General features: G+C 48.6%; 10 protein-coding genes across 10 annotated transcripts; 2 read left to right on the top strand and 8 right to left on the bottom strand.

Annotated features, from left to right (window-relative positions):
* Positions 1–260: 260 nt before the first annotated feature.
* GGI43DRAFT_97695 (aldo/keto reductase) lies at positions 261–1,611 on the bottom strand. Its single transcript, XM_083210617.1, has 3 exons — positions 1,241–1,611; positions 525–1,181; positions 261–453 (listed from the first exon to the last, which is right to left on the bottom strand). The coding sequence occupies exons 1-3, from the start codon at positions 1,310–1,312 to the stop codon at positions 295–297; spliced, it is 888 nt and encodes a 295-aa protein (XP_083058927.1). The 5' UTR covers positions 1,313–1,611; the 3' UTR covers positions 261–294.
* Positions 1,612–1,911: 300 nt separating this feature from the next.
* On the bottom strand, positions 1,912–3,047 carry GGI43DRAFT_423976 (uncharacterized protein; the record flags this gene model as incomplete). The annotated part of the gene is made up of 2 exons (XM_083208310.1): positions 1,912–1,946; positions 2,000–3,047. The coding sequence occupies 2 exons, from the start codon at positions 3,045–3,047 to the stop codon at positions 1,912–1,914; spliced, it is 1,083 nt and encodes a 360-aa protein (XP_083058926.1).
* Positions 3,048–4,931: 1,884 nt separating this feature from the next.
* On the bottom strand, positions 4,932–7,134 carry GGI43DRAFT_97691 (uncharacterized protein). Its single transcript, XM_083210616.1, has 2 exons — positions 5,541–7,134; positions 4,932–5,473 (listed from the first exon to the last, which is right to left on the bottom strand). Exons 1-2 carry the CDS (start codon positions 7,031–7,033, stop codon positions 5,128–5,130), a joined length of 1,839 nt encoding a protein of 612 aa, XP_083058925.1. The 5' UTR covers positions 7,034–7,134; the 3' UTR covers positions 4,932–5,127.
* Positions 7,135–7,512: 378 nt separating this feature from the next.
* GGI43DRAFT_97679 (anaphase promoting complex subunit CDC16) lies at positions 7,513–9,944 on the bottom strand. Its single transcript, XM_083210615.1, has 2 exons — positions 9,729–9,944; positions 7,513–9,655 (listed from the first exon to the last, which is right to left on the bottom strand). The coding sequence occupies exons 1-2, from the start codon at positions 9,823–9,825 to the stop codon at positions 7,893–7,895; spliced, it is 1,860 nt and encodes a 619-aa protein (XP_083058924.1). The 5' UTR covers positions 9,826–9,944; the 3' UTR covers positions 7,513–7,892.
* A 456-nt stretch (positions 9,945–10,400) lies between these two features.
* Positions 10,401–11,319, top strand: GGI43DRAFT_97646 (imidazoleglycerol-phosphate dehydratase HIS3). Its single transcript, XM_083210613.1, has 2 exons — positions 10,401–10,700; positions 10,775–11,319. Exons 1-2 carry the CDS (start codon positions 10,430–10,432, stop codon positions 11,185–11,187), a joined length of 684 nt encoding a protein of 227 aa, XP_083058923.1. The 5' UTR covers positions 10,401–10,429; the 3' UTR covers positions 11,188–11,319.
* GGI43DRAFT_97670 (glutamate N-acetyltransferase) lies at positions 11,319–13,239 on the bottom strand. The gene is made up of 3 exons (XM_083210614.1): positions 13,221–13,239; positions 12,409–13,145; positions 11,319–12,354 (listed from the first exon to the last, which is right to left on the bottom strand). The coding sequence occupies exons 2-3, from the start codon at positions 12,834–12,836 to the stop codon at positions 11,439–11,441; spliced, it is 1,344 nt and encodes a 447-aa protein (XP_083058922.1). The 5' UTR covers positions 12,837–13,145; positions 13,221–13,239; the 3' UTR covers positions 11,319–11,438.
* A 1,431-nt stretch (positions 13,240–14,670) lies between these two features.
* GGI43DRAFT_385462 (translation initiation factor eIF2B subunit delta) lies at positions 14,671–16,086 on the top strand (the record flags this gene model as incomplete). Its single annotated transcript, XM_083203656.1, has 2 exons — positions 14,671–15,213; positions 15,271–16,086. The coding sequence occupies 2 exons, from the start codon at positions 14,671–14,673 to the stop codon at positions 16,084–16,086; spliced, it is 1,359 nt and encodes a 452-aa protein (XP_083058921.1).
* A 444-nt stretch (positions 16,087–16,530) lies between these two features.
* GGI43DRAFT_385461 (uncharacterized protein) lies at positions 16,531–16,869 on the bottom strand (the record flags this gene model as incomplete). Its single annotated transcript, XM_083203655.1, has 2 exons — positions 16,531–16,757; positions 16,836–16,869. The coding sequence occupies 2 exons, from the start codon at positions 16,867–16,869 to the stop codon at positions 16,531–16,533; spliced, it is 261 nt and encodes an 86-aa protein (XP_083058920.1).
* A 696-nt stretch (positions 16,870–17,565) lies between these two features.
* GGI43DRAFT_97589 (GTP cyclohydrolase I) lies at positions 17,566–18,847 on the bottom strand. Its single transcript, XM_083210612.1, has 2 exons — positions 18,550–18,847; positions 17,566–18,485 (listed from the first exon to the last, which is right to left on the bottom strand). Exons 1-2 carry the CDS (start codon positions 18,624–18,626, stop codon positions 17,666–17,668), a joined length of 897 nt encoding a protein of 298 aa, XP_083058919.1. The 5' UTR covers positions 18,627–18,847; the 3' UTR covers positions 17,566–17,665.
* Positions 18,848–24,997, bottom strand: GGI43DRAFT_97588 (DUF3684 domain-containing protein). Its single transcript, XM_083210611.1, has 3 exons — positions 21,513–24,997; positions 19,310–21,453; positions 18,848–19,253 (listed from the first exon to the last, which is right to left on the bottom strand). The coding sequence occupies exons 1-3, from the start codon at positions 24,531–24,533 to the stop codon at positions 19,070–19,072; spliced, it is 5,349 nt and encodes a 1,782-aa protein (XP_083058918.1). The 5' UTR covers positions 24,534–24,997; the 3' UTR covers positions 18,848–19,069.
* Positions 24,998–25,009: the final 12 nt, after the last annotated feature.

The raw sequence follows: 25,009 nt of genomic DNA, 5'->3' as shown, positions 1-25,009 counted from the left end.
GACTGGATTTGGCGGCGGATATACCGTGATAGAAGAGTGTTATGCGCACGGTCTAATGAACGGAGGCTTTGGAAAATGTGGAAATGGAGAAGCGCGATTTCTTACTATATTAGTTTACATATTATTAGTTGCTGTCAATATCTGGGGACACGTCTATATTAAAATAAACATTGATTCCGCATGCCTGGGTTTCTCTTTCGGAATATCACGGCTCCTTGATATCTAGCAATGCTCCTGGTATAATATTGATTCCAGCCTAAAATTACCCTCGCTTTACACTTGTTTTCTATTTTACTAATTGTCAAGAGGGCTAACTGTAGGATCCCACGTAGTTGGCGAATAAGAGTCAAAATCCAACGTTGCCATATCCTCTGCTGTCAGTTCAAAATCGTAGAGCTCCGTATTGGCCTCAATTCTAGACGGCGTTTCACTCTTTGGTAAAGGAACAAAGCCCTAACAAGGTTTGTTAGAATTTGTACAACAAGAAAATTCGAAGGATCCCTCAAGGATCGGTAATTACACACCTTTTGTAAACTCCATCGTAGTAAAATTTGGGCTCCCGTCTTCCCATATTTTTGCATAAGAGCTTGCACTTGCGGCTCCTCGAATCTCTGTCCCTTGGCAATCGGGCAATACGCTTCTATCACAACCCCATGCTTGTTGCACCACTCGACAATGTCTGGGTGTGGCAACCAGGGATGCAATTCCCATTGACCAACGCTAATCTCCCCCGCGTTCCCTTCGCCAAACTCGCCTTCAAGCTCCTTGATATGTGCCAGTGTCTCTTCAAGATGGTGCACGCCATAGTTGGACACTCCAAGAGATCGAATCTTGCCTTCGTGCTTTGCTTCTACCAAAGCCTTCCACGTTCCCTTTCTCGCCTCTGATCCGCCGTACGGACTATGGTTGAGATACAAGTCGATGTAGTCCAGCCCCGTCTCCTGAAGACTCGTCTCAACGGCTTTCTTAGTCTCTTTGTACCCGCTCTTTCGAACTTTGGTGGTAACAAAAATCTCTTCACGGGGGATGCCAGATAACCTGATTGCTTCCCCACAGGCCTTTTCGCTATCATACATGCGCGCGGAATCAAAATGTCTATATCCGGCTTTCAGTGCATGGACGATAGTCGCGACGGCCTTGTCGTGCCCGATTTTGAAACCCTGACTAGCTCCAGCTGCGGTCTGTGTATTACCGGTCAATCACGATAATTTACTAAACGCTGCGCTGGATTGTAACGTACCCCAAAACCCAGTACGGGAATCTCGTACCCCGACTTCATGTTATATGCGGACGTTAGAGTTAATTGAGCCATTGTGATAATGTTTCTGATGCAAAGGCCGTGATTCCTATAGATAATTGGTTTTTAGTTTCACCAGTCTTCCAATTGATAGCAAATTAAAGAAGTATATCGACTTGGTGAAGACAAGACTGCGTGTTTATATTAAGTACAACGTAATGAAGTAGCCATGAGGAGTGCAAAACGAGTGCAGCAAGGCTAGAGCTGCTAGTCCACCCACTTCTGTTGGCGATCCAATAGCACCGCAGCATCGCCTGGGGTCGGCAATAGGGTGGAATAGTTGCCTAATTGGGAGTTTTGGGAAATGCTGGGCCGCCACTATCTCCAGCAGCCAATAGTATAATAATAGGCTCTTGTTCATTTTTGTTGACGATATTTATAAAATCCGATTGTGCATAAGTAGTGATCGGCAATCTCCGAATTAGAGATTCAATATAGATAGTGGCATGTCAAGTAACTTGAGTGACGCCATATCAGCCATGGAAGGGCGCATCATCGACATCAGAAATGATAATGAATAACTCCACCGTGGCCATGCTGCTAAACTAAATGATGCATGGATGCATGAGATCATAGAAACGTCGACCGAAACTTGAGGCAACATCTAATATCCATCATTCGTCGTTCTCAAGGTATCCCCTCCGGAATGCTACGCAAATGTCAGCCAAAATCAGCACAGTCTTCGATTCTGAATAGCCTCACCTCCCGCATTCAAAGCCGTCGCAAACATCACCCGCGATATCGGCTTAAGTTCATCCTCCGTATCTTTGCTATCCAAATGCTTATCCCAGAATTTGACAAGAGCCGCCACTCGCGATTCTAAATAATCATTGGCATCATAGCACGCAACACCCACGCAGGTGCCAAATTCGCGAAAGGCCAGTCTCTGGGATGCACTTCGGTGCATTACTGGGGAATTTTCGCCAATAAGCTCCTGAACCCTGCCTAGAGCTTTTTCTGAGAGTTTCATAGCCCACGGTTCATCTTGCCATATGTGGCACATCCAAAGGCCCATTCCGAGATCCAAGAAATCGTTTCCTGGAGATAGACTTCCTTTTCGCGTCATGAGATTCCAATAATCGTTGATTTCCTGGTTTAGTACACCATTCCGATGACCTTGTTTCGTCGCTGTGCTCTGGAGCAGCTTATATATAACGTATCCCGTTGCCGCATCGAGATGGCCCTCTGCCTGGACAAGCACGCTCTTCATATCAACCGATATCTTCCACACCATTCTTAAATCTCCCGATAGGCAATGCATGAGAAAGCGAGGATGAATCGACCTCGCCAACTGTATAGCCAAATCGTTATATTCCACATCTCCCGCCGCAATGGAGAGACGATTCAGCGCAAACATCCAGAGCGTAAGATAGTGATGATACTGTCCATCGCCATCAGGCCCCTTTGCATCCATTTTACCGATTCTCAATCCTCCTCGCAGTGGCTCATCATCTGTAGCGCCGTCCAGTCTTTTTCCACCATCTCTTGTTCGGCCGAGGATATCATGTACCGTTGTGACAAGACGCTTAGCTAGCGTCAGATACTTTGGCTTGGCCGTTTCTTTAAAAAGAGTGATGAAGTTGACGACTCCAAATGCGTCCGTCCAGAGGTACCTACCGCGATGGCCTCCAGCTCCAGGATCGTCAGGGAAATTCCAGCCGAGTGCATCGTCGTATGATAATTCGTCAAATGGGCCATATACCGTCTTCATCGCTTCAACGAAGCGGCCGATCTTATCGATTTCAGTCATGGCTTTCCGGATCTGAAGTGATGTGTCACACAAATAGTAATGTTTCACACTAGTAAATCTTCTCTGCGTGAGAAAAATGGATTGATAATTTGCAACAATCGCTCTCGTGATGTTTCTCATGTTGCATATATTAGTTGTCAGATGTGATGCCATTATGACGCTCTCATAATGGGGGTCAGCTGGACAGCTCAGCTCAGCCAAGCTTGACACTAATTTTTACTTTCAGCGGCTAAAAATCTCAATACAGCGTATTATTTACTATATTTCCAACTGTTTAGGCCTTTTTACTTTATTCATACTTATTTTAAGCCTTGGACCACATTCGCTACATGTGGCTTATATAATTTTCTTACATGTCTTAATATGGAAATTTAATTATTGTTTGGCCTTCGAGCTATATAATAAAATTGCTAATGCTGCACCCTGCTAACTCTATTAAACTAAACCCAAGGTCAGGCTACTGAATCATAGTCAAGTTTTATTTTGCCAGTTAGTGCAGTAGCTGCATGGTGGTTCCATATATAAGGAATGTCCTTGGTATCGTTGTCTCTGCCCCGTATGATAAAGTAAAATATTTGCAGCGTCATCATGAGTTACTTGAGTGCAATTAAATCCCTTTTCCGCAATACAATCTTTTAAACACATTTGAGGGGTTTTAGCACGCGTCACACGACTAGGTGACCCATTGATGCTAACTATAAACAAATTAGTATAACTGCGCAAAACTATTAGAATTTAATACCATACGCATTCCGCAATACACACGAAACGTTCTATTGCCTTCGGTTATGTTAAAAAGAATAGAACCGAATAGTTTGCCGTAGCCTGTAAGTAGACCAACTGTTAGCTACGGAACTGTATATATATAGGTTAAACATTAAACTTATAGTTGCTGCCTCAAGTTATCAACCTCCTCTTTAAAGCCATCATTTTGCTTCTTCAGCTCGCTAACTTCTTTTTTAGTAGTCTACCAGAGCAGACCCAATTGATTCCATATAAAGTACGCCGTCCTGTCTTGTAGCCGGGCCTGCTTCGTCAAAGTGAAAGTAGCAGAGGCGTGCAGCTTGCTCCTATGAGTTACCAGTGCATCCTGGAGTATCCTTGCAATACTGTGCACAGTCGGTAACAGAGTGTAACCGGATTGGCTTTCCATTATTAGGTCCAAGAACATCGCATTTGATAACCACGCGGTATCCTGGAAGAATCCCATGAGCATAGCCGTCATCTAAGGCAGGGCAAAGGCTACTGTAAGTAGCATTGTTTGTTTGCGCTAGAGCAGGGAGTATTGTAAAAGAAAAGGTAAATAAGGTTGAGAGCTTCATGACTAAGAAAATGTTACTCTTATATTATCACTTAAGAGTTAAGTATTATTATTCTTTTTTTTTTTTTTTTTTTAAATTCAGGAGTTGTATTTTATTGCTGTGTCAAGTGGCAAGTGAATGCTTTACTTTGGATTTGTATATATTCATGTATATATTCATGGAGAGACTTTCAGGAGGACGTTGCAGGAGAGTGCTGCAGGAGGGTGGTCAAGGGAGAATATGACGTATGTAATAGAAGAAAATATGTAACACATGACTTATCTGAGATAATATCTCAGGTACTAATTTAAAATCTAGATTCTTATATATTAAGATCGGTTTGTCTTACTTTTCTTCTCGGGTTGAGCCGGCCTTTGAAAATACATAGTAATTGACTGTCTTAGCTGAGCTGTTTATGAAGTGATAGAGTTACAAGGGGGCCAATGGCTCTTGTCTTTGAGCGTTACTTTCTATCTGCGTATGAAGTGATGTATTTGCACTGTATCAGCCACGTTTAAATCCAAAAATTGGCTCTTTTTGATAATACGTAATATGTTGTAAAATAAGAAGGCGGACACTCGTTTCGGTCGGGCGTGTACTGCATTTTCCAACTGTTTAAGCCATTGTTATTTTCAGTAATATCTCTCAGCTATACATATTTATAAGGTCCCTTTCAAATTATACAGAACAAACACATTATAAAACCTCTAGTAGCCCAATCGCTAATGTACACAGAATATCCAAAAGACGTGATAACTCGTTGAAGCCAAAACGTCAGCTTACTCAATCTGACCAAGAGGTCCCTCATACACGTTTTGCGGGTGGTTCATCGCCAATGGCCACAGCTCAAACAAATGCTGGGTCTGCGACAGGACAAGAGCACCAAGATCATCCCAGAGGAGGCTTCCGAGAACACGCACGACGCCGCTATAGCCCGGCGACTCCTCCGAACGCTCATCAGCAGGTTCGTTGGGATCGAAATCAGCGTCAATGGCCATGACAAAACCTCCCTGTTCCGGTGTTGGATGGAGATAGGAGTCGATGACGCCCTTGTCTGCAGCAAGGAGAATATCAGTGTGAACACCGGATGGAAAGTCTCCCGATTCGCGGAAACCTTGGAATTTACTAAAAGATAAGCTCCTGGTTAGTCTATGATTACTCGTAGAGAAAGGGTATACAAGTCAATACGTACGTTCTAAGAGCGTCAACATCGTCATCAGCGACGTCCAAATCTCTAGCATCCCGCCAATGGATCACTGAGCGCCCTCTGATGTTGTCAACATCCTTCAAATCATGACCCCAGTTGGCCACATCAGCCTCAAATTTAGTCTTGAACTGCTCCCACTCCTCATCCGTTTGTTCATGAGAAAGGCGGTATGCCACAAATCCCCATTCAAAGTTATTCGGCGTGCTGAGATAGCGGTTCGCCATTTCCACCCAAAGTTGACTTTCCAAAGGCACTGGCGCTCCTCGAAGTTCCAATCTTGTCTTCTCTTGAGCTGTAACTTGGCTATAAGCACTCTGTGCAGTGTTTGACATTAGATCAAAGCCAGTTGGCAGACCGGCCTCAGGGGGCTGGTCGGCTGGACGTTCATGGCCGAGCCAAAGCTCGCTGCGTGATAGATACTTTAGTCTCAAGTAGTAATCGCCCTTTCTAGCGTGCGTATTCGCCGAGAAGGAGATGGGCTCCGTGCGATAGGGCTCATTGGCACCAGGGCGTGGTGGCGCATCGTCTTGAGAACGAAGGCTTTCTCCCTCATATCCATCCATTGGTAGAAAGATGGCCGAATCAGCTTGAGCTGCATTTTCCAAGAGATCATGAAGCTTGTTTGTCAAATCCCACTGCTCCGGGTCAAGTCCCATACCATTTGACAAAGGAATAGTCTCGAGCTGTTCAAGGATAGGGCGGCGGAGACGATCAACGCTGTTCACCACCCAGCGATGGGAGTCCACAGAGATAGAATTGAAGTGAGACTTGATGTATTCATGCCATCTTGCCGCAATTTTAACCTCTGGTTTCTGCTCTAGCCTATTCTTTGCGTTGTACGCGTCTTCGAAAGCACGCAAGTGTCCCCATATCAGGTTATAAGTCTCGCGAAGAGCAGCCTTGATGGGAGGAAGATTCAGATAGTGAAAGGAATTTGTCACGCCCGCAATATACTGGCATGCTGTGTGGAAATTTTGCGGAGAGTCAAGGGAAAGGTCTTTCCAGCGCCTCTCGGAAAGAGGCATGATGCCCTCCCATATCCTCGACTTCATTGCGTGAAGCTCCTTTTCTATAGGCACCAAACGCGATCCGTCCTCATGGGAGCCAATGCGAATCATGAGCTGCTGTACAAGAATATCATGGCTGGCGTCATATGGAGCCGGTGCCCACGTTGCCATCGGCTGCTGCATCAGCATAACCACTTCCTCTGAGAGTGGTGGGAACGACGATTTGGAGCCATTGGAAAGAACACCAAAAGTCATGGACTCGACAAAATGAGGAATTGTTTGTGGCTCCATGATTCTGTCTACAACCCAGAGCTTCTTATCGTCCATGGTATCCGGTTGCAAGACAAGATCATGGGCTCCAGACGGCGTATTGCGCCGGGCAATGCGGTTGCTTTGGAGCTGGCCCGAAAATGGAGTTCCATTGCGGCTCAACAGCAGATCAAGATTCAATAAAAGATTTCCCATGTTCATCTTGAAGGATGTGTGCAGCTAAACGCAAGCTGCCAGCGAGAGATGTTCAATGTTTCACCTCTTCAGAGTTATCAGCTCAGCTTATGTGTGGCGCCGTCACTGGGCCTGAGAAAACAGAAGCGAGAGGTTTAAAATAGTAGGAATAGCATTGATATCAAAGAGAGAAGAAAATGAAGGGTTACAAGGTTGGATGATGGCAACTAATGAAGAGAAAACGGGGAGATGAAGCGCACCTTTATATCCTCACGAGCCGAATCGTGAAGTTATTTCTCGAACGACCAAGTGGGACAGCTAGCTTTAATGGTCGCAGTGGCTGCCTGGCCTGCCTAGGCAAGCGAGCTTTAGGGGAACTATTTCATGCTAGCGCAAACAAATGCCCATATCCGCCTGAATGAAACGTGGGCTGCCAAAGTCTCGTGTTAATCGGCCTTTCGCAACCAACTAAGGAATCAATCAGAGCACGATGTCGATGCCCCATAACCGTTGTTCTCGGATAGTTCATAGGATCTGCAGTAGATACCCACTCGCGACCTCAAACGAGACATAGACAACCTATTTCGATCTTAGAGGGCACAGCAAGTATCCACTGCCTGCAGGTCAAAAACAATTAGCCCCATAAAGGCGGCCCATAGAATAGGTTCCTATGGATAACGAAAATCGCCAGCAACTAAACCAATAACCACTGCCAAATCTATTCATTCACGCAATCTGTTCCAATAATACCTTTGTCTGTCTTCAAACGGTTCAAAACAAAACACCGCATACAATCTCAATCGCCAAAACGCCCCAGGTAAGCCACGCTGACTCCCGCAACCTCATCCATGCCCCGATTCAAGCTCCGATGTACACAATATGCCTCCTAGGCTTCGTCATCATTGTCATCAGTCATTTCCATTCCAGCCTCTTCCCTTTCGTCCTCATCATCAATTAGCATCGTCCGCCGTCTGCCCAGTCTGCCCTTCCCTTTATCCATTGTGCTGCGTCCCGTTCTTTTGCCATTGATTTTGTGTGACGCTTCAAGTTTCCTCCTTTCCAGGTGTTGCTCGAAATCCGCCAAGTCATCAGCCTCATCCTCTGCAGCACCATCCACCAAAGCCGTCTCTTCCAATGCTTTGTTTAAGAGTTCCGTTGCGATACTATCTTGGGGGTGAATGGCTAGGGCCTCATGAAGGACAACAACGGCCTCCTGTGGCCTGTTCTGTTCCATCAAAATAAGTCCCTTAGCACTAAAGATGGCAGCATCCTTTCCACCTGCCCGTAATACTTCGTCAAATTCTGCCAGCGCACGGTTAAAGTGACGTAGCCGGCGAAATGCGTGGCCCAAGTTTGTTCTCGCCGCAAGCCATGCTGATGGCTCACTGTCGTTTTCATCGGCCACCTTGAGGGCAGCGGTAAAGTACTGCACAGCCTCCTTTGGCTTATCCTGATGATACTTGACGATACCCATCTCGTTCAGAAGTAGCGGATCTGACTTGCACAGCCCATAGGCAGTCTTCAAGAACTCTTCTGCAATAGTCATGTTGTTCAAAGCGTGATTTTGCATGCCGAGGAAGATTTGTGGTAGATGAGTCCCCATAAAGAGGCGTGCCGCGGTTGAGTAGGCTGAAATGGCCTGGTCGTGTTCCCCTTCTTCGGCAAACGTGTGCGCAAATCCGATCCATGCTGGGCCGAAATGTGCGTCCATCATGCTCGCTTTGCTAAAATACCGCCTGGCTTCTGCAATTTTCTTGATGCTAAAATAGTAAATGCCCACCGCTAACCATGTACACGGCTCTTCGGGGTGGCTGTCTGCCAGATCGTGGGCTATCAGGAATAACAGATTCTTCATCTTGAGCTCGTATAGACACGCCAAGTGAACGGGGTATATGGCGAAGTTGTACTTGTCTTCTTCTAGGATGGCATTGGTAATTGTCAATGCATCTCGGTATCGGCATTGTGTATATAATAAGTCGGCTCGGGCAAGCTGCAGGTCAGGATTAGCGGCTAGCTGATAGTGCGTTGACAGCGAGTCGTATGCCGTGTCGAATGCGGCGGGATTCCTATATTTGGATAGTCGTGTCGTGTAGAGCATCTTTGTGAATTCGGCCGCCTCTTGAGAAGACTTTGGATCTCCTGATAGGTGTATTGAGTCAAAGTCTAGGCTGTCAAGAAATTGCCACTCTTCGTCCGGCGATAGAAGCGAATTCTTCATTAGCTGCTGGAAGGCTTCGAAGCATTGCACGTCGATCCGCACGGCATCCTTGTAACATTCCTTGGCTCTGTCAAAGGCATTCTGCTTCGCATAGCAAATGCCCCGGAGGAAGCACATAGCTGCCTCAAATCTTCGAGTTGCTGCCTCTTCATCGCCCGCATCATCGTCTCGTCTGCGTCCGCCTCGAGGCTGGGCTGAAGCCTTTCGCTTGTTGCTCGGGCCATTGGATATCAGGTGTGTCGGATTGCGCTCTCCGAGGACGGCTAAAGCTTCTTCGAATCGCGACTGTTTAATAAGGCAGTGACCAGCGAGATATCGGCAGGCTGGGTTGCGACTGATGAGGTCCTGTTTGGAGAGGAACGCTTGAGCTCGTGTGTAGTTTCCAGTCGCAAAATGGACCTGGGCTAGCCAGAAAGCATCGTTGTCGTCATCTGTAAACAAGCAATTTCATGTATTAGCTCAGTCATCTTTGCCAAGATACAGAATTTAGCGGTTATCACGTACGAGTCAGAGCAAGGAGCTTGTCTCCGATAAAGATGGCCGATTCATATTGCGCCTTGTTGAGGGCATCCTGTCTCCAATCCCTCAGAAACTTCTCCATCTTCTAGCATCGATCGGAACGTCGCATGGGGAGGATCAGAAAAGAATCAGATATTAAAATAGAGAAGAAGAGAAAAAGGAGAAAATAAAATTAGTATAGGCGGGTATTTAGCAGGATAGCATGGCGGGTTGTTTAGTGGTTAAGGTAGCGATATCGAATATCCAAATCTCAATGTTGACGCGCGACAGCTAACTTGGAATCTGCCGCGATCCGCGTTGGCACCAGCGATTATTTACAGCTATGCTACAGGGGTGGTTGGAGCAAATAGCGGGGTAGCTTCAGCGCAACGGACCCCTCCATGCCGCGAGTTCAGCGAGACTCTGCCCGCTGTATGGCATTTCCAGGGCAACAAATTAGTGCTAATGCCACCACTATAAACAATTTACCTACCTTGGACGCCACTAGAGGCAAAAAGAACCAGAAAAAATAATCCCACCAACCCCGAACTCCGATACAGGAGCGAGACAAATCTTTCTCTGCCTCTAAGCATCGACTTAGTCTTAGCATTAGCACGACTCCCATTGGAAGATAAAAGGTCGCCAATTCTCTTCTAAAACAAGACAAAATTACAGATACAAAACGACATCAGTCAATTCTACAAACAATGGCTTCTTCTCTTCCCGTCCGTGCTGCGGCCCTGTCCCGCGATACCAACGAAACCTCGATCCAGATCGCCCTCAGCATCGACGGCGGCGAGCTCCCTCATGATACCGACCCTCGCCTGCTCGAGGCCACCAGCGCCCACGCCTCGCAGACCAGCAAGTCGCAGGTGATTTCCATCAACACCGGCATTGGCTTCCTGGACCACATGCTCCATGCGCTGGCCAAGCACGCCGGCTGGAGCATGGCTCTGAACTGCAAGGGCGATCTCCATAGTGCGTCATGACACATACCACATCAATCCATGACTTACGTGAGTTACTTTACTGACTTTTGCTGCCTCATCCAGTTGACGACCACCACACTGCTGAAGACGTCTGCATCGCCGTCGGTGCCACCTTCAACAAGGCTCTCGGTGCCCTCACCGGTGTCGCCCGCTTCGGCTATGCCTACGCCCCTCTCGACGAGGCCCTCTCCCGCGCTGTCGTCGATCTCTCCAACCGACCCTACACCGTCGTTGACCTGGGCCTCAAGCGCGAGATGCTCGGCCAGCTCAGCTGCGAGATGATTCCCCACTGCTTCCAGAGCTTTGCCCAGGCCGCCCGCATCACCCTGCACGTCGACTGCCTGCGCGGCGATAACGACCACCACAGAGCTGAGAGTGCCTTCAAGGCGCTGGCTGTGGCTATTCGCATGGCTACTACTAGGGTCCAGGGCCGAGAGGGAGAGGTTCCCAGCACCAAGGGCACTTTGAGCGCTTAAAAAAATAGGCATAGAAAAAAGTAAAAGGGATGATATAGAGGGAGTTTGGAGTTTGATCAATTTTGAATACGTAAATGTTTCGCTATTGCGGAATGGCTATCTTGGGATATCTAGCGGCAAATCATGTGGAAGAAGACTTGGAATAGAAGTTGAATGGTTATCCATGACTATACGCGACATTCACGAAAAAGACAGAAAGAATAACAAAAAATATTTACCATTCGCCTATTTTTACATGCCTATGACTACACCTAGGTTCGGTAGTCTCCATTAATCGTAACATAATCGTGACTGAAATCACAAGTCCAGTGCACAATGCTCTTATCACCCGTACCCAGCCTTACCAGAATCTCCAAGTCTTCCATCTCGAGAATCTCACTCGCCCTCTTTTCATCAACATTCTCCGGCTCGCCATTCACCAGCAGCTTCAGCTCAGCTGAGCCGTCTGTAGGGACGAAAGACACGCTCGTTCGCTCGGGAATAATCTCAGGAACATCATTGATAGGCTGACCAGGAGGAGAAATAAGTGCGTAGCCCGCAGCACACAGGATACGGCCCCAGTTAGCATCCTTGCCATAGAGAGCTGTCTTGACGAGAGGAGAACGAGCAATGGCTCGGGCAATTTCTCGAGAGGCCTCCTCAGAAGCACCATCCACAACACGGATAGTGACAAACTTGGTGGCTCCCTCACCATCACGGACGAGGTACTTGGCCAGCTCGGCAGAGAAGTCAGTCAAGAGCCCCTTGAAGGCTTCGTAGTCGGCAGACTGCTCAGAAGAAATCTCCTTGCCGCCAGCCGCGCCATTAGCAAGAAGAGCCACGGTATCGTTGGTGGAAGTATCACCGTCAATGGTAAGAGCATTGAATGACCGATCCACTGAGTATTTGAGCAGAGGGTTCATAAGACTGGGCGCAATGGGTGCATCGGTGGCCAAGATGGTGAGCATGGTGGCCAGGTTGGGCGCCATCATGCCGGCACCTTTGGTCATGCCCGCAATGCGGTACTCGACTCCAGGAGAAGAAGGCAGCTCAAAGGACCTGGACATGAGCTTGGGGAAAGTGTCTGTGGTGCAAATGGCCTTGGCACAGTCCATCCAGTGCCTGTGAGACTCTCCAGCATGGTGATAGGCCATGGGGATGTGGTCCACAATCTTCTGGATAGGAAGTCTATAAAACAGTCAGTTAAAAAAATCTCTTCTTTTCAACAATTGCTTCACTGGCCTCTGTCCAATGACACCGGTGCTCATCACCAGCGTCGAATCATCGCTTCCAACCCTCTCGTCCGTCGTCTTCGCCATGCTCGCTGCATCCTCCAAGCCTCCGACACCGGTCACAGCATTTGCATTGCCAGAGTTGACAATCACACTGCGCAGCCCAGCATTGGCCTTGCTCTGAAGAATCTTTCGGCTAAACGTCACCGGCGCCGCCTGGAACTTGTTCTTGGTGAAGACGGCAGCTGCTGAAGCTGGTCTATCAGACGTCACGAGGGCGAGATCCGGCTTGCTCGTGTTGCCGGGCTTGACGCCGACAAAGACGCCTGAGGCGAGGAAGCCCTTGGGATACGTGCCGGACGTGGGCACGTATTTTAGCTTGGCGGGCGGGATGGCATTGGCAAAGCCGGTGGAATAAGCACGTTTGAATTTGAGCATTTTTTATGTGCTTTGCATGCTTGGTGATGTATCAATGGAGAGAATGTAAGTTCAGAGAGAGTTTTTAGCTTCTGAGCTATATTGGAGCAGCCAACTGCTGCCGTGCTGCCCCATACCTACTTGGTAGTAATGGGTGTGAGTCAAAGTGCATCCGATATGGGGGATTGCAATCATAATCAATTCGTCAATTTGAAAGAGTCGTTCATGTAAATTTCAAGGATAACAATGAGCTAGATCCAAATGCATGCGGATATCAAGCCTGTGACTCTGCCTGTGCATTATAAGTGCATTGGGTTGCAATAACAGCGCCTTCTTTTGACGGCACTCGAGTTTTAGCTTATCCCATCTGCAACTCATTAAGCATACAGGTCATAGGTTACATACAAACTGAACTGGGTACCAGGCACCAGGGTATCAAATTGTTCCCTTTCATGTAGACAATTAAGCTTGGCATAATCTGATGCTGCTTTTCAGTTTCTTCTTCACATGATCTCAGCTTTTTATACCTGCTTCTAGTAATCTACTTCTGCTGGTGCTGCCTGCTGGGCTGAGCCGCCGCCTGCTGCTAGTGTCTCACTGCCTGCCACCACTAACAGCAAACGCAGCAGGCAACTGCTTACCTAATCCTGTGACTCGAGCCCCACTCTACCACTATAAAACCTCGTCTGCCCTCCCACATTTTCAAACTTCTTTTCTCTCCTTTCCTTCTCCATCCAAGTGCACGGGCGTTTTCCTTCTCCGTGAAGCGATAAGCTGAGAGAGGAATTTTGCTAGTTGAAAACTATACACTGACCACTCCTGGCTGGGTTCGTCCCGGCCAGGGAATTTTTGGAACCCTACAATTTCCTGGATGGAAGTCTTTGTTTATTTCTTTCATTGCGGTTGGTCCCTGGTGGACTGGCGTGAAGAAGGAAGCTGGCGGAGAGCGAGGCGAGCAGTGGACTGCGTGGAGGATCTACGATAGCGACAGGCATGGAGACGACGGATCTCGTTCAAAGCGATGTAGATGTTTGACTCAGACGCGTATTCTCGCGCGTTGGCGATGCTTGGGACTTCTGTAGCTTTACGTTGTGCGAGATGGATTTGTGACAAGACTACGTGTGGTGGCTGTTCACTGGCACGCTGTCGTTGTACATATGGAAATTAGTCTGTAGCAAGCAAATAGAATCATATAGCAAAGGAATCAGCTTGGATGCCTCAAAGGAAGATGTGACGATGTCATATTTGCTGCGTATCACATCTAGGCAGCTTCAGCCGCACAAAATATCACATCGCGTATGCCTCGCACCATGAAGCTCTGCGCTGTAGAGCAGCCCCTAAAGACGCCTACAACAACAGCTAACATCTACCTATATCTTTAGCGTCCAGCTTCATCGCTATAACCTACGTATTTACTAAACTAATCTTCCTCTAAAAGGCTCAGAAAGCTTATCGCTGCACAGCTCGTAAAGTCAATCATTCGCTGCTCGCAGCAAAGTTTCGCTGCAGCTCGTCCTAAATCTTAACATTAGCGCGGGGCATTTCCGCTTCTCGATTTATTTTGCAGTGACTCAAAGACCCCACCTTTTCAACTCTCGCAAGACTTACTTCGACATCTCCAGCATTCATTTCTGGCTGTTTTGAGCCGGTATTTCTCTATTCTTGCCGCTCGAATATTCGGATCCTCCTCTTGCGACAATATTTGGATTTGTGCGATTCCGATCTCTTGATTCAATCGTTCGATCGAGAGCGACTCCGATCCAAGCCCGTGCCTATTCGGTGACTGATACGCCCAATACTTGACTCTACATCTCGCTTCGACGTCGTCCCTCCCAGTCGCAAACCTTCCCTCCTAATGGCGGCAGAAGGAGGACAGCCTGCGCCCAAAAGCGAGGCTCCAGCGGAGAAGAAGGACCAGGCCGCTCAGGGAGACCAGAAGAAGGGTTCAAAAGACCAAAAGGGCGGCGCAGCAGCTGAGCCTGCTGGCGAGAAGAAGCTCTCTGGCGCCGAGCTGAAGAAGAAGGCAAAGGAAGAAAAGGCCGCAAGAAGAGCAGCCGCCAAAGCTACACAGCCCCAACCACCAGCGGGAGCGCCAGCTCAAGGCGACGCAAAGAGCGGCAGCAAAGCGAAGCCAAAGCAAGATGGACCACAGGCCGCAGCCCAGCATGGAAAGATTCCTGCGCCACGATCGGCTGCGCCAGTGCCAGCAGCGCCCAAGGAAGTGAAGCCGTCGATTCCAGATTACTTTAGCCACCTGGCGATGGCAAAGGGTGTCAATATCACCCATGCGGACAAGGACGTCCATCCCGCTGTCTTGGTGCTGGGCCAGCAGATGAGCACCATGGCCATTAGTGATAGCACCACTCGGCTGGAGGCCACTCTCCTGGCATTCAAAAAGGTAAATAATGCTCTTTGTAGGCTTGTTGTTTGAAATGTGAATTAACGGAAAATAAAGGTCATCGACTCATACACAACACCCCATGGAACTACCCTCTCGCGACACTTCACCTCCCACGTCCTCAACCCTCAAATCGTCTATCTCACAGCATGTCGGCCCATGTGCTTCTCCATGGGTAACGCCATCAGGTGGCTCAAACTTCAGATCAGCAAGATTGATATCGACATGGCCGATTCTGACGCTAAAAAGCTGCTGTGCGAGGCCATCGACAGCTTCATCCACGAGCGCATCACTCTGGCCGATGTCGTCATTGTCAACACAGCAGCCGACATGATTGCTGATGATGATGTTATCCTCACATATGCGCACCACCACCTCGTAGAGAGGGCTCTTCTCAAAGCCAAAGCCAACGGCAAGCGATTCAAAGTCATCCTCGTCGACGATCCGTTCGAGAGGGTCGGCCTCGGCCATGTCAAGAAGCTGACTGCTGCTGGCATCCCCGTAATCTACTCACCCAACTTTGGCGCCCTACGCACCAACCTTCAAGAGTCGACCACTGTTCTCGTCGCTGCAGAGGCCATGTTTAGCAACGGAGCCATGTACGCGCGAGCAGGCACTTGTGATGTCGCTACGGCTGCATTCGACCTGGGCATGCGAGTGATTTCACTATGCGAGACTATTAATTTCACTGAGCGTGTGTCGATAGATTCGCTCACGTACAATGAGATTGATCCAGAGAGGAACACGGATGAGGAGTTTAGGCTGTTGTTTGACACGACGAGAGATAAGTCTATTTCAGCTGTAGTGACGGAGCTGGGTATCTGTTCAGCGAAATCGGTGCCTGCAATTTTGCGAAAGTTGGAAGAACTGTAAAAGAATAGTAAAGTAAAAGTAAGAAAAAATAAAGAAGCATATGACGGAATACTGGGCAGGCTGTAGCCAGCAAATCATGAAATGAATAAACAAATGAACCAATTGGTTATCTCTAGATTCAAAATTGACATAGTGAGCATGAAGAATGATTTGTATCATATATTTGTGTATGTATCTTTGGCAGCTGCTCAATGCATTGAGCATGATAGCTTGCCCATCTGATGACATATAACATCACATCTCAATCCACGTCTCTCAAACTCCCTCATTTCTATCCATCCAAGACAGAAAAAAGATTATCAATTCCGAAATCTCCCTCGCTCTCCGGCCCATCGTTATGTACAATTCGGATATTTCGCTCTTCTTTTCCCTCCATCCCATGTATGTCCCTTTTATTAAAATCTCCTCCTTCAAACACATTTTTCTCTTCTTCCTCGAAATCGCTTAAGCCTCCTGTCCCCGCTCAGCATCACGCTGTGCCTTCCTCGCCCTCTTCTCCAGCAGAGCCCTCTTTCGCTCGCTCAGCATCTCGGATTGTCTGTCGTCCACGCCCTGCAGCCAGTGTCCGAAGCTCGCTCCGCCGAGCGCATAGACGGGGTACGCCCACAGGGAGGAGCGGTTGAAGAAGGGGCGCATCTCAATGCCGACCTGCCAGAAGCGCACGGCCAGGCCTGTAGGGAAATAAAAAGAGGTTAGCTGGGGGAGAGAAGCTTCAAGAGAGATTTTGCCCGGGTGGGGGAGATACGAACCGAAGGTGCTCCAGAAAGCGATGCGGTGGACCATGATGGATGGAGTGTAGGGTTTGATCCGTGTTGAAAGGAGGAGAGATCAAGGGTCCGGGAATTGACGTCTTCCCTGGTGGTGTTGGAGAATTGGCCGGTTTTGAGAGCTTAGATGGGCCGTGATGCCTGGGCTATCGGAATTGGGATGATGAGGTTGGACGGCCCACCATTGAGAATTGAGTCACGTGGTGAAGCATGTGACTTTGTCTGCGCTCGGCAATGAGAGCTACAAGATGCTCAAATAGCTACCAGCTATTGCTCATAATGGCTTTTAGATAATGATATTAGTATTAATTATCAAATTATTTAATGTTTATTATAGGTTCATTTACTTTGCTCTGAGAGTATTTGCGTTGTGTTGGCAAAGCAGCTGAGGAAACACACTCATCTGCACTGTAAAGCAAGACACTTAAAATCAAGCTATCGCAGACCATATGTGAGAGCTGTAATTATTCAATCCAGGCTGAGCTAGAAATACTTTGAAATGATCCGTGATTCCATTTAAATTGAAAGCCATGTCGTTCCAATTATGGCATAGTTGAATAGCAAAATAGGCTCGAATAACAAGCAATCCTGCTGCTAAATACAGTTGCATCATGTCTCAGTCAACCATCCATTAACGAGACAAAAGCAAACAGATGCATCTCTTCCAGAAGAAAAATGGCCATTAATTATACATCTTCTAAATATCACAGCTAGCTCACTGTTATTATTAAACCCACGCCCAAGCAAAGACACAAATCCCATCCCTCCCAAAGCCCAAGTTATCGCAATTTCAAGCACCATCCATACACCTCTCACCGTCGATTCACCCCAATCAAGCTCAAAAACTCATTCCTCGTCTTCTCCCTCCTCTCAAAGCATCCCAGCACACAGCTCGTAATCGTCGTGCTCCCCGTCTTCTGCACGCCCCTCATCACCGTGCACAGGTGCGACGACTCCATCACAACGCCCACGCCTTGCGGCGCCAGCACCTCGAAAATGGCATTCGCCACGTCCTTTGTCAGGCGCTCCTGGATCTGCAGCCGGCGCGCAAACATCTCGGCTATGCGCGGCAGCTTGGAGATGCCAATGACTGCGTTGTTGGGGATGTAGCCAATGTGCATCTTGCCCATGAACGGCACGAGGTGGTGCTCGCAGAGGGAGTAGATTTCAATGTCCTTGACAATCACCATCTCATTGTGGCCCTCCTGGAAAATGGCCCCGTTGACAATGTCCGAGATGTTCTCCTGGTAGCCCTTTGTAAAGTCCAGCATGGCCTTTGCATATCGCTGCGGCGTGGCTAAGAGGCCCTCTCGGTTGGGATCCTCGCCGACGCACTCCAGCAGCGTCTTGACGGCGCCCTTCATGCGCTCCAGGCGCAGGGCCGCAGCCTCGGGCGTCTCTTTTCGGCGCTCCTGTGTGCCGAAGCTGGGGCGGCTGAGGCCTTCAAAGTCGACGAGAGGACCGTTTGTCTTCACCAGGGCTGTTTCCGCACTCGCATTCACATTGCTGCTACTGTCGCCGTCGACATCTTCCTTTTTCGCCCGGCGAGCCTCCTTCTTCTTTCTCCTCCTACGCTTTGCGTCTGGCTGGTCGCGCTCGTCGCGTGGGGGTAGTATGATGCTAGGTCGTCTCCTGCAGATACATTACATTGTTAGCGGGAACTGGAGTCTCAGAAATTTAGAGGCGGCATTGTTACCCTCTGCTTCTGCCGTTGTTCTGGCCCTGCTCGCTGCCAGAAGAGCTTTCAATAGCCTGCACCTCTGATTGATCCATTTTTAAAGAATACTTGGAATAATGATAAAGATCAAGTGTAACAAATAAACAATGCGCCGAAAGTTTTTTTCCTTGTAACTCAAGCTACACCAGCCGACAACGGCATCGCCTTAGGTAATCAGCTTTTTAAGATTTAGTGTCGAAACTAACGAATTAAATTAGAGTAAGCAACAAGGGACTAGAACTTTTGTTGAAAGACACAAGCGAGTGAGCTGACTGCAGTTCTCTATAATCATCATGTCATGGACTGCATGGTATCTAATCGCAAAAGGTAAGCTGAGTAATCTATAAAGGCGTTTCCAAAGAAATTGCCCATCCATCCGTCATCGCGACTTATACCCTGTCTACGTCTACTCCCCCGTCTATCATTCGTCATGTCAATCAAACGCCCAGAAAAAGAGAAATGGACAAACATAAACGCCCACACAATACAATTCGTGACATTAGCCAAACATGTAGTCGGCCGCATTTCGCGCTTCTCTATACGAAGGCGGGGGCTCTGAAGGAACCGACTGTCTCTCTGCCGCAGGTCGAGTAGGAAGCTCAGTTGACCGGGTAGCACCGCTCTGAGTCCACTGAGCAGTCTTTGCCATCATCTTGCCCATATACTGCTGGATAAACGATTCACTGCATAACTGTTAGCCAAAGGCTGATACTAAATTAAAAGATAGGGGGCAACATACGTATAATAACTGTGATCAGAGTTGTGAGTCGAAACCAAGTTGTGAGCCAACTCGTGAGCCATCACAACCCACCACCAAGTTCCTGCCTCGGCCTTGCCAGCCCCGTTCGGGACATCAACCTGTGCCGCGTGAAGCTGCAGGAAAAAGCGCAGGTTGCAAAAGATACTTCCACCGGTGTTGAATGCAATCGTACCGCCCGCTTCATCGTAAAAGATGTGAATAACTTTTGGTGCCAATGAGTAGATACCGCCTATTTCAACAAGCAGAGATGCAAACGAGTTGATTGCCCCTAGATTTGCCGACAAAAAGGCTGCCGGGTTGGCACTCATATCCTTGGCCACGAAGACCTTCATGCCATTGGAAGCTTCAGCCACAAAGTTGATGTTTTGAGCCGGTTTCTTGTCGCAGTATGTTGCCTGTTCTTTGACCTCATTTACTTGAGGCTCAGAGAAGACTCTGTCCGAGCCGTGTGCCCTGGTTGCATTGACGGCGTTTAGCAGATTCTGTTGTACCACGGCCGGGTTTGTTACTTTGCCATCATCCTTTTGACCATCCCCATTACCAGCGGCCCCGTCATTGCCCGACGAAGAACCAGCGTTGGTGTTGGAATTATTGCCCATAAACTGCTCCACCTGCCCTCGAGAATCGTTCTTGTCGTCCTCCTGGGTATCAAAGCCGAGTCTACGGCTAAGATTTGAAAACAGGCCTCTGCTTTTTCTGTTATTGGCAGTTTTATCCTGCGCGCTCTCTTCAGGCGAGTCCCATGCTCCCGGCATGGAGGGTGAAGACGTTGGAGATTTGGGGGCCTCTCGTGCAGCTTCGGCTGCCTGTGGCAGTTGTGGATTCTTGGAACGGTCAGACTGGGATTGCTGTGCCCAATTCTGCTCCCTTTCCCGAATCTGCTTTTGCTCTTCTTCCAGCGCCTTGCGCCTCTCCTCTTCGGCGATTCTCGCTTCAGCAGCCTTTGCTCGAAGGATTCGGTCAACGTTGTATCCACGCGACCTCAGTTGGTAAAGGTCGAGGGTGAGGAACGGCTCAAAGAAGAGGTATGCTTGCTGATTCGGCCTATCGAGCAGCATTTGACATATAGCTTGGCCAACCTGGTACATGTCCGGTTTTCCATCATCAGCCACGTACAATACCCATGATCGGTTAGTGTATGTGGCAGCCGCAGAGCGCCTCTCGGTATGCGTTTGTCTGTGGCCTTGTAAGGTTCGTCGAAGCGCTACTGATCGAACCACTTCCACAGTTAGATTCTTCTCAAGCCACTTCGCATCGTGCTTGATAGCATCCCTACGGTAGTTGGCATATTCGTACAAGAAAATCTTGGATCGTTCAAGAACATGCTTTTTGAGCGACTCGGCCATCGGAAGCCGCCCTGTGTGAGGTCCAATGCGCACATCCTCTTGAACTATGCTGCTTAGCCTCGTCGCACCCAGCTTCAGATAAAACGTCTCCAGAATGTCCTCCTCAGGAGCACATATCAAATACTCTTTGAAAAGGCGGTAGCTGATAATGTCGTCCAAAACCACAATTTGGTTAGCAGCGGCAAGTTGATACTGCTTGATCGGAGCTTCTTCATCGTCCAAATCGTTGTTACCGCCCTTGGACGGGGCCACGAGTTCTTTGTAAGCGAGAAGACACGAACAGCTTTTCATTTTTCGCCAAAGCTCCTTATCGCGCTGCAAGGTCGAAGCAGACTCCGCTAAAGATTTGAGCAGATCCAAGTATTTCTCAGGGCTCTGTAACACGCTGAGAAGCCTTGCCGGCTCGTTGCACGTCATATATGCAACCTCCACTTTAGTTGGCTCGCTCTTCGCGCCGCATTTAAACAAGAATGCATTTCCATCCTGACCAAAATCCACAAAGTCGAAAATGTCGCCATATGTGGAAGAAGTTCCCAAATATGCCCGCGATGGACTGATATAAGACGTGCTTGAGCCAGATTTTTCTGATCCAGCGGACCGGTTCACAGGGATAATGGCAGCCGTTCGAAGCTTGACAAGGCTATTTTCTCCAAGCTCGCTAATCCGAGAGGCAAAATAGCTAAAGAGAGTCACAGCGGATTGATAGTTTTTGGGGGGATTAGCCAGCAGGCGGTTCACGCACTCGACCATAGGCGGGTCTCGAGCAACGCCGAATTTCTGATATGCTCTGTCAGTTTACATAGTGGATCTCTGAGGGGAAAGGAAAGGATACATACGTTAGCATGATCATGGAGATCCCGACTCAAAATCTCAAACCCAAGTACGGAAGCTCTCTCATTCGTAAAGCATGCAGCTGGCGTGACCAACTTGGTACTTCCATGAAGCGGTAAAATGGGTTTGCGGCAGTCGCTGAGATCAAAAGCAGCATATCGATTCGTATGATGATTAGCTATAAAGTAGGTCATGGCTGAGGTTCTCAAGGCCTGGTCACTCGACGACATCATGTCTACCAGCTCAGGGACCGAGGGGAAAGTCCGCAAGCCAAGGACAGCCAAGAAGCGAGCCTCAGGGCTACTTGGACGAAAGCTGCCAGGAGGCCCGGGCCACTGAATGATGGGTAATTGGAGGGATCGAAGCGAGTCCTTGGGCTCAAACAGCTCCGAAACCTTGTACAGCTTTGTCGTAGCCTTTGTAGGCTCCATACCCTTGGGTCCTGCCTCAGCAGGACAGATCCTAGAGTCTTTCAGTTTCCTGAGATCGTCCGAAGGAATGTCATTCTGAACAGAGGCAAGATATTTGATAAGCTCCATGTGACTCCACTTCTTTTGGCCATCCTCTCCCGAGGCGTTGAGCAGACGAGTGAAGATAGTCTCCAAATCAACCGTCTTTCGTACACCAATAGCGGCCAAGAATTTCTCTTTTACCTTTTCGCAGCCTTGGATGACCGGTAAATCATCAAAGAGCTTAACAGATGCGAAGAAAGATTCCATCGGCTTCTTCATGCCCAGCTTGGTCGGTATCATTGGGGTTGGTTGGATAAGGCTTAGCACAGTGCCCCTGCTGATCATGGTCATATTCTCCCAGTTTTTGGATAGAACAGTGAGAACAGAAACAGCAAATTTAGACGACCTAGTGACGCTCTCGTCCTCAGGCCTAGAATTTGTAGTTTCAATGAGGAAACGCAGCCATGGTACGATCTCCAATGGCTCCCATCCAAGAGCTTCCAGCTCAGATGCACTGATATTGACAATGAGAGAGAAAGGAACTGTGGTTGGAGGGACCGGCATGTTTGCAGGAATCTTTGCAAGACTGAGATAATTGCTTATACTGCCCAGAGCCACGATTTCACCCTGATCGTTTTCATCACTTAGAGTAGCAACAGCAACGTCCATGAGAGCAGCCCTGCTTCCCGGGTCAATCTCGCCGGTTAGACTCTTCTTACCCGCCCATTTGATGAAATTGATGGCCTGAGACTTTGTGAGTGCCTTGGCTTCCAACTCCTGCTTAACATCGGTCACAGTTATGTGAGAGATGAGGCCAAAATCGATCAGCTTCTTTACAAATGGTGCATTCTTCAGGTCCTGAGGCACAACTGGAATGCTATCCACAAAGGAGCTCAGCTCGTCCGAGCCCAGCCGAACTTGCGATGTTTGCAATACACCTCGGCTTGAGTACACTTCGATAGAAGCCTTCTTGAAGCATGTCCAAAACGCCTCTTCAATAATCTGCCCGACCTGGCTGCTCGGCGTAGAGTCAACAAAGGAGAATGTTTTCAAGGTATGGAGCGCCTCGGGCATGAATTTATCAACAATCTCGGCAGATATCTTCTTGCCAGCTTCAGATGATTGTCGGATCTTGTGATCGAGGTCGTCCATCTCGTTGGCAAAGGCTATTCTCGCTATGATGCCTGCTGCTCGAAGAAGTTCAACATTCCACGTTCTAACCCAGCGAGCATTCAAGTCGATGGCCTCTCTCTCCACAGTGGGAATCACAGAAGGAGCGGAAATATGCATGCCGGCACCCGTTGTCTGCATCGTGGGGAAACCAATGAAGATGCGGCCGCCAGGCTTTTTGCTCGGCAATACGGAAGCAAATACGTCTATCGCTTTGGCAAAAGCGCCGCTTTCAGCCGATGAGCTATTAGAAGCTTCTGCCTCATCATATGACGAGGTGAGGATAGATATCTTGGTAGTTTTTGGAGGGGGTTTCTTCGTAGCACGCTCAAGCTCAGCCGAAAAAGAAGAGGATACGTGAGTCTTGATGCTGGCAGTGGTAGCTCTAAGGAATATAGTGGCCGTGTTCAATTTGGTAACATCCTCTGTAATCTTTGTCTGTGCCTGGCTCTCTTCTGCCTGCTGCTTAGTCTTCAGGAGATTGCTGTTTGATGCAGTCGCGGCGAATCTGGCAAAGAAGGACTTCAGAGATGGCGCATCGTTTGAACCGTAAGAGTCTGAAGATTTTGTCGCAGTTGTTGCTGCTTGCGGCTTCCATCCAACCGCATTCATGAAGGATGCGTCAATCTGAGTGCTTGTACGACCTACACTTGCTACTTTCATGATGTTGTCCTTTGTCCGAGGTTCTAGGTCACGGGGCAAGGTCAGGTCAACGCTTGGCGATGTCTTCTTGTGAAGAGACAAAATCAAATGATCGTCTATCCAAAACTCCATCTTCTCCAGCGCAACGAATGTTAGACTCGTAGCCAGAAACTGACTTATAGATAGCAGATTCGGCATAGGAGTCGTCGTATTTCTATAGTCTAGCACGAACGCGGTATAAGGCGATGATTTATCTTCAGGCAGATGTGACTTTTTGGTAAATAGAGAGTTTCCCTTCCAGTAGAAAGCCATGGCCTCGCTTCCAGAGCTAACAAAGGGCTCTTCGCAGTCGGCAAAGACGCTGTAGAAGCCAACACCGAACGCTCCAATCTTGGTTTCGTCCGGGTTTCCTTCTGCGATTCTCTTCAGACGCCCCCAGTCAGTCTTTGTGAAAGGCTGGCCATCGTTCTGGACAACCAGTCGCCTAAGCGTGTGGTTGGCGATCGTGTGTTTCAGCAACTCGGATCGGTTCGCATTACTGGGAAGAGGGACGCTTGTCGAGGGATGCGTCTCCCACTTGATCGAGACAGTCGTGGCTTGCGCATCGGCGGCATTCTGGATGAGCTCTCGCAGAGTTGTCCACTCTCCCGAATATCGGGCCAGCACTTTGTCGATCAGAGCGCGGGTATCGACGGTGACAGCCTCTTCATCTTCACCGTCTCGAAGAGCGGCTGCCCGGAGGCTCGAATAATCCATCGCCATGGTTGGAGACGGGTATGGATCGTATTCGATTTGTAGATTCAAAAGTACATGTTGCTATACTTCGTTACACAGAAGCGAGAGTGTCGTAAAGGGGGGATCCCAGTATTATGCGTTAAACGAACAAGCTGGCGCAGTAAAGGTTTGGAGGCGCAGCTAAATGAACCCAACAAAGCCAGGCGGCGTTACTGATGCTAATAAAACAACCGAAAGACCCACGGCAAATAAACGAAGGCAAATAAAGGAGAGAAAGATGCAGAATCAGATCGAACCCCTATGCGCAGAGCCGAATGCCCGCATCGGTTTTTGGAGGGGGATTGTTTGAAAGTACGAAATACTAGTGATGCTACTCGGGAGCTTACGTTGACGACTCGCCGCCACTGCTGCACGTGTCAAGACCCCGTGCAATCAATTATTTATAGCGATCAAATGCGCTAAAGGATCCTCGGCTAGTGAGCCGACTGGCGCTGAAGTGCAAA

The sequence above is a fragment of the Trichoderma evansii genome (assembly GCF_050947405.1).
Source record: "Trichoderma evansii strain SZMC 28006 chromosome Unknown GGI43scaffold_15, whole genome shotgun sequence".
NCBI classification, from domain to species: domain Eukaryota; kingdom Fungi; phylum Ascomycota; class Sordariomycetes; order Hypocreales; family Hypocreaceae; genus Trichoderma; species Trichoderma evansii.
The sequence above is the reverse complement of the archived record's forward strand: the minus strand, read 5'-3'. Positions and strand labels throughout refer to the sequence as shown.